Genomic DNA, 19,755 nt, shown 5'->3' on the forward strand with positions numbered 1-19,755 from the left:
AGGGATGAAATATGATGATATTTGTGAAATGATCTTCAAAGCCTAAGACATCATACAAATGCTAGTCATTGTTATAATTATTTTTCATGAGAAGCTTAAAATAAAATGGGACATTCAGACAAATACAAATCAGAATTATATAAGGTAGTATATGATGAGGATAAAGCAGAGATCCAGAAAAAATACTGTAAGAAGATTTGAGGCTGGAGAAATTACTCCAAGCTCTCACATGCTATTCTCTTTGATTTACTGAAGGTCATTCAGTGAGATAGTTATACATATAAATTCAAATCCAGGCTTTCTGAGCCAAAATACAGAGTCCACACACCACATTCTATTGTCTCTGTTGGGCAGGAATGAGAGAGAAAGCAGCCCTTATTGAGAGTGGATCAGAACAATTAGAAAAGGAAGTAATATCTCTCAGTGATTCAAAAATAACTAAAAAAAATCTAATTTCAGTGGGGGGAAAAGCACCGCTCACTTATGCTTGATTAAAATCTTCATTAAAATACAGAGAGAGGCAGGATGTTATAATGAAAAGATGGCAGAAATGGGAAACAGAAAACCCTTATATGCTGTTATATGCGGCTAGCTCTGCCTCACTATGTGACCTTGGATAGTAATAATAATGATAACAGCAACAATAATAATCTAGCATTTATATAGCACTTTAAGATTTGCAAAACACTTTGCAAACATTATCTCTTTATCCTCACAACCCTGGGAGGTAGATGATATTATAATCCCATTTTACAGATAAAGAAAATGAGACAGGGAGAGATTATGTAATTTGTCCAAGGCCATCCAGATATTAGGAGTCTGAGGCTAGATTTGATCTCTGGTCTTCTTGAACTCAGGACCAATGCTCTCTCGACTGAGCCACCTAGCTGCCTTAATTCTTTCATTGCTTTGGGCCTCAATTTTCCTCAAAACTTGTATCAATAGCTTTTGCAGTACTGTATTGTATAAAGCATATTAAAAATCTCCATTTTAGTAAAATTTAAAATATTAAGGAAGGATGTTTTCCTCTAAAACCTTTCAGATTCTTGGAGAAGCCTTTTAGAAAGGTAGGTGATAAGGCAAACAAAAGGCAAAAAATTTCCTTTCACTGGGTAGATGGTAGAATATCTCTTATGTCAAAGGTGAAGTGTATACATATATACATATACAGATTAACTAATGAAAACTGACTTTGAGTATTTTTAATATCTTGTACCCATTATTGATTGAGTTGAATATCTTATACCAAAAGATCTCTAAGACTCACTATACAAATTAAACTCAAAATAAAGGCCACAGTCCTTTGGTCTTTAACCCGATCTTTCTTTATCTATACAATGAAAGGATTGGACTAAGTGATTTCTAAGATCCTTTCCATAATGTCATTCATTGCCTCTTATGATTTGAATCTACAAATCAAGAACTAGTACTTTTGCATACTGATAGAAAATTTGGGATGGGCCATTGCCAGTTGAGAAGCATAAACAGAGCTATTAATTTTTTCATACACTTAGTGTAAGGAAGGCATCTAAGAGGCTATTTAATCTAATCCATAACAAAAGCAAGATTTCCATCTAGATTGTCCCTACTAATTGCTTATCCAGTCTCACTTGAGGGTTCCTGGTACTGAGAAACTCACTATGTACCCCGGCAGCCCAAACTACTACGGCACATTACTAGAGAGTTTTTCCCACATGCTGTAACTTTTACTCATTTGTTCCATCTGAATCTGAGCAACAGTCCAATCCTTTTCCATCCATATCATAGCTCTTAAAATACTTGGATACAGCTATTGCCTCTACAATTCCTCTTTCCAAGTCTTCTTTTCTCTAGTCTAAGTATCTCTGTTCCATCAGTCAATCCTTGCTTGACATAGTTTTGAGTTTCCTCACCTTTATTTGCCCTCCTCTGAAGGCAATTCAATTTATTGATGTTCCTCCTAAAATGCAGTACTCAAGAATTTGTCACTATATCCCAGACAGGATCAGACTAGCACCCTGGACAGCAACTGTGCCATTCCCTTTCTTTATGGCCACTAATCTTCCATTACATCCTGTTTAAAGCACCTAGATAAAGGACCTTACAGGGATAACATAACATATCTCAACCAAAAAGTGGCATGTTCTTTTTTGGCTGCCATATTATGTTGCTGCTCATGACCTACTCTCCCTAGGGAGGATCTGGTAGAGTGAGGATTGGCTGACTCCATGTGTTACAAATTCAATCTCCAAAGTGAGAAGAACGGATAAAAATTCACCAGGAACAAAATTCACACAAAAGGAACACTGAGAATATTGAGGCACACTATTAGGGGAAGAAATGTAAAGGGCAGGGAATGTATATGGATTGCACTGTTTCAACAGATTGTATAGAGGAAAAGTATTTTCATGTTTGGTCTACTTGGTGAACTGGATCTCTACCCACAAGTACTACTGCCCTAACTTCTGCCCACCACCTCTTCACCCCCCGGGTATAGTGAAGCTATGTTATTTCACTGTTTCCCAATTCTTGACCTAGTATCTAGGGTTATTCATTTTATCATGTATGGTTCTCTTATTTTAAGAGATAAAATACAATAGAGATACAGGAAATGTAGGTTTTAGTTTAGGCTCTGCCATTGACTTTGTGACCCTCTACATGTCACTTCAACTCTTTAGACCTCTTTTTTCTCACTGGAAAAATAATGAGGGAGTTTGATTCAGTGGTTTCTAAGGTCCATTCCAGCTATGAGAGGATTATGGAGAGTAGATCAAAGGAATTCCTAGTGGAAGGGTGGAGGCATGTGACACATGGGTGACAGTACTGTAGTCATCTCTAGAATCTTATTTCCCACATTAATAAACAAGGAATGGATAGATGAACAGGCCACATAGGAAAAAAAGACTTGTTGCCTGTCCAAAAAGGCTTTGCCTTTAATCAGCCTTCACAGTTAGCTATAATAATAATAATTCCCTATATTTAACACTTTATGACATTCAAAGCACCTTCATATGCCTTTTTTACATCTAAGCCTCACAACAACACTGTGGTGTAGAAAGAATTATTATTATTCTTTTCATTTTACAAAGAAGGAAACTAAGAGAGTAACTAAGTAAAGTTTCAGCTTATGAGGGAGAAGTCTGCGAGGGAAGAAGCAAGCAGGCTGACATTTGCTTTTTCTCAAGGTCACCAGGTTCTCTTGTGGTCCAGGACAAATTGTAGTCATGTACTAAACAGGAAGCATCACTCTTCTCCTCAAGAGATTTCAGCAACTCCCTACTATCTACAAGGTAAAATACAAACTCTTCTATTTTGGGATCTAAATCCCTTCTCAGTACAGATCTAGCCTATTTCTCATTGGTTATTTATTGGGTCCATATTTGGTTCATCAGTATAAACATGGTCTAGAATCTCAGAGTTGAAATGTTTCTGACATCTGCTTAAAAGTAGGGCAAGCCTCTTCATCTGCTTGTACGGGTATCTAATCTCCCCCTCCTCCTCCCAGTCTTGCTACTATGGGTTCAGTGCTCTCAGTGAGGCCAATACAGCAAGGTCTCTCATATCTCTGACCCCAAAGTTATAAACAACTTTTAATTGGGAATGGGTAGAATCAGTTTTTTTAAAAGTGAAGGTTCTATATTTCATGTGCACAAAAACACAGACCTGCTGGAAACTTTATAGCACCACTGTAGTTCAGACCCTCACCTCTCACTTGGAGTATTATGATAGTCTTTTAATTGGTCCCTGAGTTTCTAGTTTCTTCCTCTCTCCAACTCATTCTCCATACAACTGTCAACACAAGTCTGACAATATCATTCTGCTCAAAGAGAATTCTAGAATAAAACACCTTTTCCATTTTCATTTAAAGCTCTTTATGCTGTGAATCTAACCTACCTTTCCAGAAATTTCAAACTATTTGTCTTCAAGCATTCTACATTTCTTATCACACCATCAAATTCTATAGAGAGTATAGGAAAGACCTTTGAGGTAAGCTAGTACAACCCTCTCATTTTACAAATGGAAAAACGGAGGCCCAGAACAGTTAGGTGACTTGAATAAGGCCATACAGGTAATAAGTGGCAAAGAAAGAATTCTAATTTAGGTCTGGTGACTGTCCTCACTGTTGTTGTACTGTATAACAATACTCTGTATATGACATTCCAGGTTCCACCTTTGTGCATTTGCCCCAATCTAGAAAGTTCTTTCTTGCTTCTGATTCATAAAAGTTCAACTCTGGTTTGTATACAAGTTCTTTCCATGATCTCTTCCATATTAAACAGCTAGGTGGCACAGTGTATGGAGTACCAGTCCTGAAGTCAAAAAGACCCATTCTCCTGAATTCAAATCTGGCCTCAGGTACTTACTAGTTGTGTAATCCTGGGCAAGTCACTTAACTCTGCTTGCCTCAGCTTCCTTATCTGTATAAGAGCTGGAGAAAGAATGACAAACTGATTTCTTTGCCAAGAAAACCCTAAAAAGGGTCATGAAAAGTTAGACAACTGAAAAATGCCCGAACAACAGCAACTTCTCCTAAAGTCTTCAGTTGTTAGTGGGTTTATAATTCCAAATCCCATCAAAATTACTTTGCATTTACTTATCTGTGTACATACAATCACAAAATCATAGATCTACAGCTGAAAAGGACCTCAGAGACCATCTTGCCCAACTCTTGTCTTACAAATGAGGAAGTTTCACCCCAGGGTAGTTAAGTGATTTGCCTGAAGTCTCACAAGTATCATAGGATCATAGTATTATAGGCTTAGAAGTGCAAGGGATCTCAGAAGCAGTCTATTCCAACTTCATTTCAAAGATAAAGAAACTGGGGCTTAGAAACTTGCCCAAATTCACACAGGTGGTCAGTCCCTTTTGACTTTAGATCCACTATTCACTATACTCTTCTGTTGTATTATCTAATAGGAAGTCGACTCTGTGAGGGAAAGGATTACTTAATTTTTAACTTTGTATCCCTAGAGCCATCTAGCACAGTATCTTGTATATAGCTGCACTTAATAAATGCTTGTGGATTAAACTATGAGTAATATATATATTACTCATTGTTTAATATATATATATATATACCCTCAGGCAAACAGAGGAGAGAATTAGCTACTTTTGTTAGAGGTATGTGGTATGTGTGTGTGTGTGTGTATGTGTATATGTGTGTGTGTGTGACTGAGAGAATAGCTGTTTCTGCTCTTTGTATATGAAAAGTATATCAGAAAATGAGAAAACCTGTTTCTGTTGGAGTACATGGTTTGATTGTATCAGTCAGAGAGTGGGAGAAAAACTGTTTCTTTAGATGTAGATGGTATGCATTCACAGGCATGACAGAGAATAGTTGTTTCTCTTGGATTTAAGTAGTGAAAGCTGTTTAGATAGGTGAAAGGAGGAGAGAAAACAATACAGGAAAGGAGGGAAGAGAGGAAGAGAAGAAAGGACACTATAGGAGAGAAGAGAGGAGAGGGAGAAGAAGAAAGGGGAAAGGAAAAAGAAAGAGAAAGATTGTTTCTGTTGTATAATTTTATGAAGAGAAAGCTCAGATTATGTCTGTTATTGGTAAATTAAAGCCTTTAATGGAAATTGAAGCTTGGACTATGCCATATAAATCATTATCCTTTGGACGTGTATGGGAGGATACTCTCTGCCTTACTAAACATTTTGATTACATTACAAGCCTGATTACAGAGAAGCTACTGCAGGTCTCTAAGGAATAATTCTGTTCAGCCTCCCTTCAGATGGCAGGGAAAAAATGGCTTGAAAAATTATTTCCCATGCCACAGTTTGATTACTGTGCTATAATCTGGTCACATTCTCCTCCAGACACTTAAATTCAGTCATTGCGACTGAGAATCAAGCTGCTGGAATACGGACAGTGTCACCTTCAGGAAAGCCATTCTCTCCTGTGCACGAGCCAGCAGAATACTAGGCAATTCTGAAGTCTTCACGTAAAATCCTGTTCAGCTGGATCCTGTTCTCCCAAAGGCTTTTTTTCCCTCTCTGATCTCCAGAAATTGATGGTACTGTTTACTTAGAGCTGAGAGCCATTTGCATCCTGAGCTGTTTGGCTCTCCAGAGCCTCTGTTCAGCTGACAGTTTGTGAACCCAGAGACATCACAAACCCTGACTTAGCCTTGAGTCATACACTGAGTCAGGTTCCCCTGTGGCAGAGTTGGGGTTGGTAGCAGGCCACCCAAAGGTCAGGGTACAGGATAGGAGTCTGGTTGAATGGTTTGAGCCAAGAGACTTCCATCTCAAGTCCTCCTTTGTAAAATGATGGGTGTGTCTTGGATGTGATGGGAATTCATGAATGAAAGCAAAATACTCACTCTTAAAATACCTAGCTGTAATCCTCTTTCCAAAGACTAGCACTCTTTGTGCCAATATACTGAAAAGACTCAGGATATATGGGTAATTCAGAGTCAGAAAATAACTCAAGCCAGTCCTTTCAAAGGCAGGGAATATTGTATATGGTTTAGTGTATTCCTTCTGATGACTCCCCAAATCTCTTCCCCCCATTTCCATACAACCATTTGCTAAATTCTAATCATTCCTTCATTTTCACTTCTCTCTCACATCTGACCCTTCCACTCCATTCCACCACTGACACCCTTAATCAAATTATCATTACTCTTACCTTACTATTGACACTACCTTTAAGGGATGACACTGTTAGGACTCTGCTCTCTAATTTTTTCCCCTCTCTAACTTATCCTATACATGCCATCCAGTGTTCTAATGTGCTCCTCCAATCTGGTAGTTAGGTGATAAAATGGAGAGAGCACTGGACTTGGAATAAAAAAGATCTGAATTCAAATGGGACCTTAGACACTTACCAGCTGTTTGACTCTGAACGAGTTACTTAACTTTTGCCTTACTTCCTTACATATAAAATGGTAGATGATCGTAACATCTACTGACCTACCTACATTTTCATTGTGAGGATAAAATGTGACAATATTAATGTTTTGCAAACTTTAAAGTGCTATATAAGGCTTGTTGTTGCTGTCATTTAGTCAACTAGTCATGTCTTACTTTTGATAACCTCTGTTTGGAGTTTTTTGAGTGTTTTGGAGTAATTTACCATTTCCTTTTCTAGCTCATTTTATAGATGAGGAAACTAAGGCAAACAGGGTTAAGTGACTCGCCCACTATTATATTATATTAATTGTATTACATGACACATACTATAATACTAGAACATAGCATTAGATAGTTATCTAATGCCATCTATCATTCAAAATATTCAATGACTTCCTATTTCCTGGAACAAAATCCAAGCTCCTTGACCTGGCATTCAAGGCATTCTACAGCCTGACTTCAAACTACCATTCCAACCTTATTTCCTAATTCTCCTTCATATAGTCAGAACTTAATTAGACCAATTATGCAACTCCTAAAATTTTATATGATTTCCTTTCTCTTCCTTTATTCATACTGTTCCTTCTACCTAGCTAATCACTTTCTATTGAATTATGTTCATCCTTCAAGGCTGAATTCCAATATCATCTCCTCCATGAATCCTTCCCTGATATTTCTAGTTTAAAAAAGTGTTTTTTCTGTTTTTAAATAGCCATAATAGAGGGCAGCTAAGTGGCACAGTGGATTGAGAGCCAAGCCTAGAGATAGGAGCTCCTGAGTTCAAATCTAGCCTCAGACACTTCCTAATTATATAACCCTGAGCAAGTCACTTAACCTCCATTGCCTAGACCTTACTCTCTTCTCTTTTGGAACCAATACACAGTATTGATTCCAAGACAGAAAGTAAGGGTTTAAAAAAAAAATAAAATGAACTGCTTTAATACTTTAGCATACCTGCCTTACACTCATCACATTCTACTTTGCACTATATTTCCATATAAAATGTATTTCTTTCTCAACTGTAAGTTTCACAAAGGGTTCAGATCTTATTCATATTTTGCTACTTATTAGTACCCAGCACAGAATCTTACCCATATTATATGCTCAAAAATACTGTAGAATGAGTGAATGAATACCATATGAGTTGGTTAGATTTATGTGAAATCTAGGTTAGGTAGGTTTAATCTAATCTAGAAGAAGCCCAAAATGGAAGAGATATAAAAAAGGAAGCAAAGTACATTAGTACAGGAGCTAGAGTTAGAGTTAGAGGAAATTTTAAGCATTTTTCCATCAAATGAATATGACCTCAAATCTGTAGAACCTATATAAATAACACTTATCTATTTCTGTATCAACAGCTTTGATTTTACAACTAAGATCATAGAGTACAGAATGGTAACAAATCTAGCAGCAAGCATTTTTAAGCATATATATAAGACATATATATATATATATATATATATATATATATATATATATATGTATGTATATAGCAGACACTATGTTAGGCACTAAGGTACCTAAATACCCTACTCTCAACCTTAGAAAGGTCTTTAAAAAAAGAGATCAAATAAATTTTAGAGAGAGAAGGAAACTTGGAACATAGAGAATCAGGGCTGCAAAATAGAATATTGAATGTCCAAAGTAGAAGGAACATTAGAGATCATTTTGTTCAAACCTCTCATTTTAAAGATGAGGACACAGGCCTGTAGAATGGAAGAAATTTGTTCAAGGTTATTTTAGCTCATGAGTGACAGAGCCAAAACTTGAACCTTCATTTCCTGTCTCCTAGTCTAAAGCTCTTATCATTATCATGTCATACAATGTCTTGCAATACAGGAGAGCACAGTCACTGTGAGACCCCATGCTTAAATACGGACAATACCTCATTATCAGACACTATCATTTTTGAAGTGGTCCTATGGAACAGCCCATAAGGACAGATGTGTGTGTGTGTGTGTGTGTGTGTGTGTGTGTGTGTGTGTGGTTAGTTTGTTTTAAAAGCATGCATTTCCCCCCCCCCCCAATGGGACTGGACCACCGGCGATAGCCTTGCTTAAGTTAATTTCACTCTGTGAAACACAAATGACATTTTGGCCAATTCAGAGCTGCCCAAACTCTGTTTTCTCTTTCAGAGGGAGGCTTTGTGAGTTTTTTTGTATTTAAGTCACAAAACAAATTGCCTCAAACTCCTTTATCATCTCTGAGAAGGCTCTGCTTCAGGGGAACTATACAACCTACGCTTTAAGAACAGGAATTAAATATGCTTCCTGGCAGCAATGAAATTTTCCTGGTGTAACTCTGACCTTGGGCAGTTCAATTCAACAAATTCAATTCGATTCAACACATATTTATTAAGTGCTGACTACGTGCAAGGCAAAGAGCTAAGTGGCATGCATGGATGCAGTGACAGATAAGACACAGACATTATTCTCAGTGCCCCAGTCTGGGGCTCAGTGTCCTTGTGTCTATAATAAGTGAATTGAAGTAGATCATATCTCTAAGGTTCCTTTTAACTTGGATACTCTGTTCTAATAGTCCTTCCAGCTCTGACATAAGGTGATCTATGGTATAAAGGCAACTTCCTGTTCTAAAATTCACTAGTCTTCATGACCATAAGTACCCTTAGGCAGACAGTGCAGAGAGGGCTCTGAGTGGTCACTCTGGCACACATGCCATAGGTTCACCAACATGGATATAGTCTCTTCCTCAAGATCTCCCAGAGTAAATCAAATCATATCCCTTTGATACAACTTGTCTCACTATTATATGGTGTTAAGTATAGCACAGATCAACTGATACCCTTTAAAACATAAATCCCAATGGGTGAGATGCATCCAGGTTAAACTTAGCTCATGGGTTTTAACTACCATCACATGATACCAACATGATAAAGAGGTCCTGATGCATTAATTTACAAAAAATGAAGTGAATCAAGATCAATTTCAGAATGAAAATGTTCTGGGTATTTCTCAAGCTGTATTGACATTGTGTAAGAAGCTCCAGGGATTTTGGGTAGCCCAGGTTGAGATTTGATGACTTCAAATTTGAGAAAGATGCATAATTATATGTATATTTACAAATATATGCATGTATCTTGTATTTACACAGTTTTTCTTCACTAATACCCTCTGAAATAGGTTATTATCTCCATTTTACAGCTGAAGAAACTGAGGCTGATAGATCTGGAGTAGCTAATAAGTATTAAGTCAGAAGTTAAACCTAGGACCCTGGAATCAAGGTTCATTCTTGTTTATCTTATTCCTCTCTAGGTGCTGATCAATGTTTATAAAACCTTAAAAAGTATAGGGTGATTTGGGGCTTGCTCACCAAAGCTCAGAATGCTAGAATGGCCAGTTCTTCCCTGAAAATAGACATTTTAAGGACAAAAAAGAACTCTTTCCCACAGCAAGTGGTAAACCTATTGAAAGCTTAACATTAGGAGGTGATAAAAGATAAACAAAACTGTCTCAAGAAGTATTGAGATAAATTTGTGGCTGCCTAGGGAAAAAAAATGGAAATCTGGAGATGTTCTTGACCTTTGATCATTGTCCCAATCAGAGATGAATCTGGCCTGTAACAAACATTTTGCTGACATAGGGAGGCAATTCTCAGTTGTTTGAAAGATGTTTTTCACCTTGATCTTCTTAAAGTTTTCATTGGCACTCCAATCTAGGTAAGCATCAGGAAATTCAGTGTGATGTACAGAGTGAGCAATGAACCTGAAGCCAGGAGACCTGGTTTATAATGCCTCTCACTAGCTTTGTGGCCCAAGGCAAATCATTTCATTTCTTTGAGCCTCAGTTTCCTATTTATCAAATAAATGACCATAATAATACCTCCCCTTTCTACCTCACACGATGGTGATAGATCTTTGCCAACTATAAGGCACTATAGAAATATGAACGATTATTGTCATCAAATAAGTAGTTTCTTGGCCTCAAACAGATTTTATGTGGATAATTCAGGCCCAGATTCTAGTAGGCAGCAATAGTCACTTGGGCCAGCCTCTTTAAAATCCCAAGTTGCTAATATTAAAGTACAGCCAGGAAAGAACTGAATTTGATCAGTCCTTTGTTATGACATGAATTTATTTATTTATGTTTATTTTGTATAAAGCCCTTACCTTCTGTCTTAGAATAAATACTGTGTACTGATTCCAGGGCAGAAGAGGAGTAAGAACTAGACAATGAGGGTTGAGTGACTTGCCCAGGGTCACACAGCCAGGAAATGTCTGAGGCCAGATTGGAACCCAGGAACTCCCATCTCTGGGCCTGATTCTTAATTCACTGAGCCACCCAGCTGCCCACTATGGCATGAATTTAGAGTAAGAAGATCTAGGTTCGAGACCTTAATCTATCAGGTCTAATTAGGTAAACTATGAAGAAGTTGCAACATGTTCTGAGACTGAGTTTTCTCATCTACCAACTAGAAATGATAATACTTTGTTTACCTATTTCAAAGGGTCCATAAGATCTAGAGGTCCTTCCTATAGTACTGTTTTGAGTCAATTCAATATATGTTTATTAAGTTGACAACCAAGTTGTTAGGGATAAAAAAGGCAAAAATGAAAGATCCCCTTCCTTAAGAAGCTTCCCTTTTCCTATGATTACACAGAAGGAGCCCAGACAAATAAAAAGTCATCTCAGGAGTGAGAGAGAGAAAGGACTGGCTAGATCAGGAAAGGTTTCCTGTAGAAGGTAGCCCCTGAGCTGAACGCTGGAGGAAGCCAGGCCTTCTAAAAGGTGGAGGTGAGGCAGGAGTCCATTCCACTCTTGGACGAAAACTTATGCAAGGAGCATGGAGGTCGTAAAAGGCCTATTAGGTTTAACAAACAGCTAGCTGACAAACCTGAGTAGAACCAAAGGTAGGTAAAGAAGAATAATGTTTCTAAACTTGTACAGGAAGGTAGAAGCCAAAAAGTGAAGGGCCCCACATTTCATACTAGAGGAAATAGGGATCTCTTAAAGGCTATTTTGGCAGGGCTATGACATGGTCAGACCTAAGCCTTAGGACATTTAGATTGGCAGGATATTGAAGATAGATGGGAGGGATACAGAGACAGAGAGATGGATTAAAAGACAATTGTAATGGTCTAGGTGAGAGGTAATCAGGCTCTGAACCAGACAGTGACCCTGTGAGTAGAGAAATGGGAATAGATGTGAGCAATGTGGTGGCATTAGAATTCATAAATGAAAATGATGGGGGTAGGAATGGGCAATGTTGTGAACCTGGATAATGGAAAGAATGGAGGTGCCATCAATAGATAGAAGTTTGGACGAGGAATTAATTTTTAAAAAATAAAACCTTTTCCTTCCATTTTAGACTCAATCCTGTGCATTGGTTCCAAGGAAGAAGAGTGGTAAGGGATAGGCACTTGAGGTTAAATGAAAGCTGGGAAGTGTCTGAGACTAGATTTTAACTCTTGTTTTCAAGTCTGGTTTTCAATGCACTGAGCCACCAAGCTGCCCCTAATAAGGGATGAATTTGGGGGAAACTATAATAAGTTTCATATTGGATGAACAATGGGGCATCCAGAAGGAGATTTCCAAAATGCAGGAATGGAGTACTGGGGGTTCAGGAGAGAGATGTGGGTTGAATGTATAGATTTTGGGGGAATCATCCGCATAGAGATGATTATTTAAACAGCTGAAAGTGAGGGCTGAAGAAGAAAATTCCAAAGTCAGCAAAAAAGCAGCCAAGCTAGGATTTAGACCCAGCTTCTCTGACTCCAAATTCATGACTTCTTCTACAATACTTTAGTGCCTTTTGGCATGATAGAAATATGAGTCATTATAACTATACACAAAATAGAATTATCATCAGCAGAAGAGTTACCATTGTCTGGAAACAAGAGTGAAGCTGTGTCAGGAATGGAGGCTTCCCAGCAAGAGCAAGCACTCTCTTCTCTACCATTGTACATTCCACATCATCATCTTGGATCACAACATCTTTCTTCAGGATCTTCACAGCATAGAGTTCATCAGTGCCTTTTCTTTCTGAAAGCATGACCTACAAATAAGAGATGGTGACAATTAGGAGGCTTTGGGGCAATGATTTACCCAATATCCAGTAAGCATTTATTATATCCCTATTATATGCAACCTACAGGAGAGGCAGTGATATAGGGTGGATAGAAGACCAACCTGAACATCTGGAAAAACTATGTTCAAGTCCTGTCTCTTACACATAGAGGATGTATAATCTTGGGTAAGTCATTTAACCTTGTGAAGAAAAGGAGAGTAGAGGCCATGTATCTTTCCTTTCATGGCATGAATGACTATGTCTATAAATAAATTCACTTCATAAAAGTAATATATCATCTATTATTTATCTATCCTCCCCCCAACTCACGTTCATGTTTCTATCCTTTTCCACTTCCCCTCCTATTCTAGCCATAGGGGAAAAAAACACAAATGTGTCTTGCTTTGCTTCCTAAGGCCAATGACAGATAACTAAGCCTCAACCCATATTCCTAGGAGGGAGGGAAAAAAAGAGGAAAGGAAGGGGAGATCAGGGAGAGGGGAAGAGGAATGAAAGAAGGAAAGAAGGAGGAAGAAAGGAAGATAGATGGGGGGAAAGTACAAAAATTAAATAGTCACTTTCCTTGGGAAGGAAAGGAGGAAGGAGAGAGAAGAAAGAGTAAGGAGGAGGGAAGAATGGAAGGATAGAAGAAAAGAAGGAGGTCAAGGGGTAAAAAAGTAAGGAAGAAGGAAGGAAGGGTGGGTAGAAGGAAAAAGAGAGAGACATGGTTGTGATGAGTTTTAAATATCAAATCTTATCATAGAACTAATAAGGAGCCATTGAAGTTTATTGAAAAGGGGATCTGATGATCAGTTCTGCACTTAAGGAATATCATTTTGGCAGTTGTGCTGGGGATAGAGCAAAATCCAGAAAAACTTGAAATAAGGAGAACAATTAGGAGACCACTGCAATAGTCCAAAAAAAGAAGTGAGAGTTGATAGTTTATATTCACCAAAGTAATGTTTTTTAAGAGTAGTGCTTAAGTAACTGAAAAGAAAAGTATGTGTGTATAGTGTATACAGACATATATACTTACATAATACACATATATATTTGTGCATATGTATGTATAAGAAATGTAGAGATGAAAATGATAAGATTTGGTAACTGATTGTGTATGTGTATATGGGATAAGAGTGAGTTGTGGCAGCTAAAAATGGAACCTATGGACTCTGAGCACGGATCAAAGCATGCCATCTTCCACTATATTTCCTTCATGAGATTTCTATCATGTGTGTGATATATGGCTTGTATCATGACATGACCAACAGTAAGGGGAGGAGAAGAGGAAGGGAGAAAAGTTGAATTCTAAAATGTCAGTAAGCAACTGTTAAAAATTGTTTCTACATGTAACTGAAAAATAAACAATTTTAAAAAATTGTTTAGAAACTATAAAAAACAAATAATTTTTAAAAAGAGTGAGTTAAGGGGGCAGTTGGGTAGTTCATTGGATTGAAAACCAGGCTTAGAGATGGGAACTCCTTAGGTTCAAATCTGGCCTCAGACACTTCCTAGCTGTGTGACCCTGGGCAAGTCACTTAACCCCCATTGCCCAGTCCTTACCACTCTTCCGCCTTGGAACCAATACAGAGTATTAATTCTAAGACAAAAGGTAAGGGTTTTAAAAAAGGATGATTTGAGGACAACAATGAGGTTGCAAACTTAGTAACTAGTACCATAATGGTACCTCTGATAGTAAGAGAAAATCTGAGGAGAGGGAAGGGTTTGGGGTAAAAGATAATTAGTTCTGCTTTGGATATGTACAGTTGAAATGTCTATGGGACATCTAGTCTGAGCTGTCCAAGAGTCAGTTGGTATTTCAGGAGTGTAATTTAGAAGAAAGACATAGGAATGCTGTCAATTAATAGATCTTTTCCTGACAGAAATTGTAATAAAAAATAAAACTTCTCTATCTGACCTCTATCCTAGACTTATGAACTGTGGTCTTTTACCATGACAGAACTATATGTTTCAGAGGAATTGCTGATCTGTATCACTGAAAGAATTTCTACACTCTTGCATTCTTTATATTGAAGAAAACAGTCTAAAGATAACTGCCCCTGCCACATTCCATCCCACCTCCCATTAAAAACTACAGCAAACTGCTAGGAATTTGAGGATAGAGAGGAAAAATATGTCACAGTGTCCCTTCCCATTGTGATCTCCAAGGACCTCCCACCTCAAAAAATCAAAGACCCCTTTTCCAGTCTTCATTTTTCTTGAATTTTATAAATTTGTGAAATAGTTGACTATTCCTTATTCCTAAATATTCTCTCCTTGGTTTCAGAAATACTATACCTTCCACTCCCATGACTAACACTTCTGTTTCCTTTGCTGGATCCTCATTTTCTTTCTAACTTATTAACATGGATATCCTTTCCTTTCCTGTCCTCGCTTTCCTTTGGTGATCTTGGTGATTCCCATGTCTCTAACTTTTGTGAACTTGACTTTTTCTTTACCAAATATGAGTTACAAAGTTACATCTACAACTACCTATGGGATGTCTATACCTGGATGTCTCATCAGTTCCTCAGAGTGTATAAAATAAAGTTCTTTATTTTCCCCTAAAACTATTCGTCCTTCTGAATTCATTTTTTCTTTCTGTGATATTATCATCTACTATCTCATTTGTTATAACCTTGAGGTTATCTTGGAGCAACCCATTTGCTTCTGACAGTAGACTTGAGTGGTTTTCATTTGGACCAGGTCCTTGATATCACTTCAAAGTGGCAACAAGTTTACCAAATAAAGTTGCCAAACAAACAACTAAGTCAAGGGTTCGGGCAAGACAGAAATAGGCAAAACTTTGTAAGAAAAACTAACAGATAAAAATGAGTAGTTAAAAAAAGAAAACAAACAAACAATCAAGCCTCTAGTACCAGGAGCAATTAGTATGGGGGTAAAAGGAATAGCATTAGATTCTCTAAAAGGAAGGAATAAGACTATGAATAACTATATCCTCAGAAAAGAGAATAAGAAAAAACCATACCCCTTACATCTAGTCAGTTATTAGATCCTGGTAATTATGCCTCTACAACATCTCTCTCTTTTGTCTCCTGTTCTTTATTACACTGTCACCATTGTAAATATCTAGTAATAAGACTCTCTAGTAATGAGACTCTTACAAAGGTGGCCCATGGTGGTAATGAGACATTTATAATGGCAGCACCAAATGGCATGATTAGCCTTCTAATCATACTAGTTGTCTCCACTCTCTAATTCCTACAATCCATCTTTCATGATATTACCAGAATAATCTCCATTTATAGGTCCAGTCACTTTAGGGCTCAAAATTCTTCAATGGCTCCCTATTTCTTACTGAATAGAGTTCTAATATCCTCACCTAGAGCTCAAAGCCAACTCCATTTTGGTGCTATCCAGTGTTTTCAACTCTATATTCCCTACCACCTTTGATCTACAAACTCTCCACTAACTTGGACTTCCCTCTGAACCTCATCTACATAACATTATTTCCCATCACCATTGTTTTGCTGAAGGAGGTTGCTTCTACCTGTCCCCTTTCACCTGTTGAATTTTTACTATCCCTTTTAAATCCCAGGGTAAATGTTATCTCCTCAAGGAAGCTTTCCCTAATTTCCCTCAGACAGTAAGGACCTTTCCAACTTTGGACCTCACAAAACACTTTGCTTATACTCCTATTATATACTTAATATATATCATTTTGTATTATGTGTATCATACTCTCCTACTAGACTAGAATCTCCATTAAAGGCAATGATGGAATAAAATATCATATAGATATAGATAATAATAAGCCTATGAGAGGAATAGAAAGCACTATGAGATTAAATGAGAAGAGATCACTCACTTTGGAGACCACACCAAAATAATAGTTCTTGCAATAGATTGAGAACTGAACCTGAAATCAGAGATTTGGGTTCTAAACTCACTTCAGACATGTTCTGGCTGTGTGGTATAGTCTCTTAAATCCTGGGCAAGTCAATTACACTCTCTGTGCCTCAGTGTCTTCCTCTGTAAAATGAAGAAGTATGGCCTGAGGAACACTTTGAATGATAAAAGAAACAGAGAAGTGGGTACAGGGAAGGGCATCTAAGATGGAAGGAATCGCATAAAAAAAGGCATGGAAGTGGAAGAGCATGGGCCTTTATACAAGTTGGAGAATAGTCCTGTATTCTTGAAGCATGGAGGAGAATGTGATAAGAGTGGTATGATAGGTGGAGTCAGAATCTACTTAGGCAGATGACCTCTGATCCTGAGGTCTAATATCAGGTTAAGAAGTGTATATTTCATTTTTTAGACAAGGGAGAACAACTGAATGTTTATAAACAATAATCACAACTCAACCAAGATTTATTAAATGCCTACTATGTGTAAGGTGCAGGATAGAATGAAAAGGATAAGAAATGGTTCTTTCCTTTAAGGAAGTAACACCATTTAATTAAAAAACAAACATAACTTTCCTGGGTTTTATATGGAGCAATTCAATAAGAACATTTAATCTAATATGCTCCTCCTACCCATTTAAAGTTTACCATCTGGTAGGGGAATGTGATATATAATTATAACTAGTTATTACCCACCTATTTGCCATTTGTACAACCCTGTGATTCCGGTAATATGGGATGGCATGAGACAAAATATGCTTTCTAACTTCAAAAGGCTTCAATTCTGGTTGGGAATGGAGAGGGGTGGGGAAGAGAGAGGGGGGAAGAGAGAAAGGAAGAAAGAGAGGTAGGAGAGAGAGAGAGACAGACAGATAGACAGACAGACAGAGAGACAGAGAGAGAGAGAGAGAGAGAGAGAGAGAGAGAGAGAGAGAGAGAGAGAGAGAGAGAGAGAGAAAAGAGAGAGAGGAGGAAAGGGAGCAAGAGAGCAAGGAAAGTCAGAAAGAGAGAGGAGAAAGAGATGGAGGGAGAGAAAGAGAAGAGAGACAGGTGGAGAGAGAGACAGTAAGAGAGAGAGAGAGAGAGAGAGAGAGAGAGAGAGAGAGAGAGAGAGAGAGAGAGAGAGAGAGCGCGAGAGAGCACAATGAAGGAACAATGCAAGATTTTGATGCCTGCCTTACATGTCTTTGTTGTAGATATGTGAGCGAATTAAGAAATGGTAAAGGGCAGGGAAGCTACGTGGCACATGCTGGACAAGGACACAGGAAGAATCATCTTTCTGAGTTCAAATATGGCCTCAGACACTTATTAACTGTGTGGGCTGGTCATTTAGCCCTAGACAAGGCTAAATGTCTCAGTTTACCCATCTATAAAATGAACTGGACAAGGAAATGGCAAAGCACTTCGAAATCTCTGCCTAGAAAACCCCAAAAAGGGGTCGTGAAGAGTTGGATAACACTGAAAGGAATGGCAATGTGACCTGTTGGGTAGAGAGTATGACGTGTTTGGGTCCTACCTCAGATACTATCTGTGTGACTCCAAGCAAGTCACTTTACTTCTCTATGTTGGAGGAAACTCTTTTAAGGCTCTAAGTTGAAGAGCAGTTGCCAGTTTGCATTGGTAAAGGAAACGTTCTCACAAGGAATTTTCCTGAACTGTTGGAATCAGAAGTCTGAACAAAAATGAAAACAAAACAAACAAATAAAAAGACACGATCCTAATCATGTAGAGAATCTTGCCCCCACCTCCAGAAGATGTCAACTATGCCCAGACCAAGAAAAAACAAATAAGCAGGAGAATGAGAAAAGAAAAATGTAGCTACAGTCACATAGTTGAACCAAACTCTTATTTACTGAAGCCTTTCTATTATGCAGAGGCAGTTAATAAATAAGAATCAGTAGAATGCACACAATGGACACTGGTGATCTGCTTGGACATTTGTATCTGCTTCAGTGAGGTAGATTATTTCTGAGTGAAACATGTTGAGGGTTCTAGAGGTGGAAGACATTTTTAAACCCTTAGTTTCTTTCTTAGAATCAATACTGTGGATTGGTTCCAAGGAAGAAGAATGGTAAGGGCAGGTAATGGGGGTCAAGTGACTTGTCACACAGCTGGGAAGTGTCTAAGGTCAAATTTAAACCCAGGACTTCCTGTTTCTAGTCCTAGCTCTCAATCCGCTGAACCACCTAGCTGCACCCAAGGTGGAAGACTTATAAGAATTTTCAAGGGCCCCCTCACTCAGGTGATAAAATATTATTCTCTTATTGCTCAGAACTTGGCCATTTGGGTCTGATCACAGGAAACCAGTCTTGACTGTATGTACCTGAAAGAATGTGTACTGATGGGTAGTTATTCTGTATATCCATAGGCAACAACAGGAAACTAAGTATAACTGGTCTGAGTTTTATAACAGTCACTCCAGTTGATGAGATATCTCTTAATATGATCTTGCTCCAGACTATCTTCAATAAATTTTTCTGAGAGAGTAGCTCAGAAGTGCCTCCTTACTCTAAGATATGTAGTCAGGAAAGGAGAAAGTATTGCTTATGAAGTCAATATAGTCTCTGTGAAAATGTGTGGTCTGCCCAGTAAGTGCTGTGATTTCAAAGAAAGGGGAGATCAGTGTACTCTCATCAGCTTTTCTTTGCTCTGGAATAAACTGTGCCACTAATATATTAAAGCATTCATGCTGATCTTTATTATGTATTTATTATAATGAAAAGAGGCTATAATATCTCCTGCTATCATAACTTTCTTTCCCTAATCAAAGCAGGCAAACGAGAACTCCTAAAAGACGCCCAATGACACCCCACATATTATGAAGATGCATGGCTGCAATTTGCAAGGAACCTCATCAGAGAGAAAGGCTGTTTGCCAGACACTTAATTCAGATTTCCAGGTGGATGAGACACTTTTTTCTTCCCATCTTCACCTTAATGTTCAGGTCAAACATTCAAAGAAATCAAATGAATTTCCATTTTATAAAGGATTATATGATTTTTTTTCTGAGTCAGATCCCAGTGTAAGC

The 19,755-nt window shown here is 37.9% G+C and overlaps 1 protein-coding gene across 2 annotated transcripts in view; it reads right to left on the reverse strand.

The window, feature by feature from the left end:
- Positions 1–19,755, reverse strand: part of PRKCB (protein kinase C beta) — a 677,822-nt gene that overhangs the window by 173,174 nt on the left and 484,893 nt on the right. For both annotated transcript variants that reach the window (XM_001363029.4, XM_001363115.4), the window contains exon 10: positions 12,676–12,849. In XM_001363029.4, the coding sequence (XP_001363066.1) occupies positions 12,676–12,849 (174 nt within the window). The remainder of the gene's footprint in view (positions 1–12,675; positions 12,850–19,755) is intronic.

Source organism: Monodelphis domestica, chromosome 7, assembly GCF_027887165.1.
Source record: "Monodelphis domestica isolate mMonDom1 chromosome 7, mMonDom1.pri, whole genome shotgun sequence".
NCBI lineage: Eukaryota > Metazoa > Chordata > Mammalia > Didelphimorphia > Didelphidae > Monodelphis > Monodelphis domestica.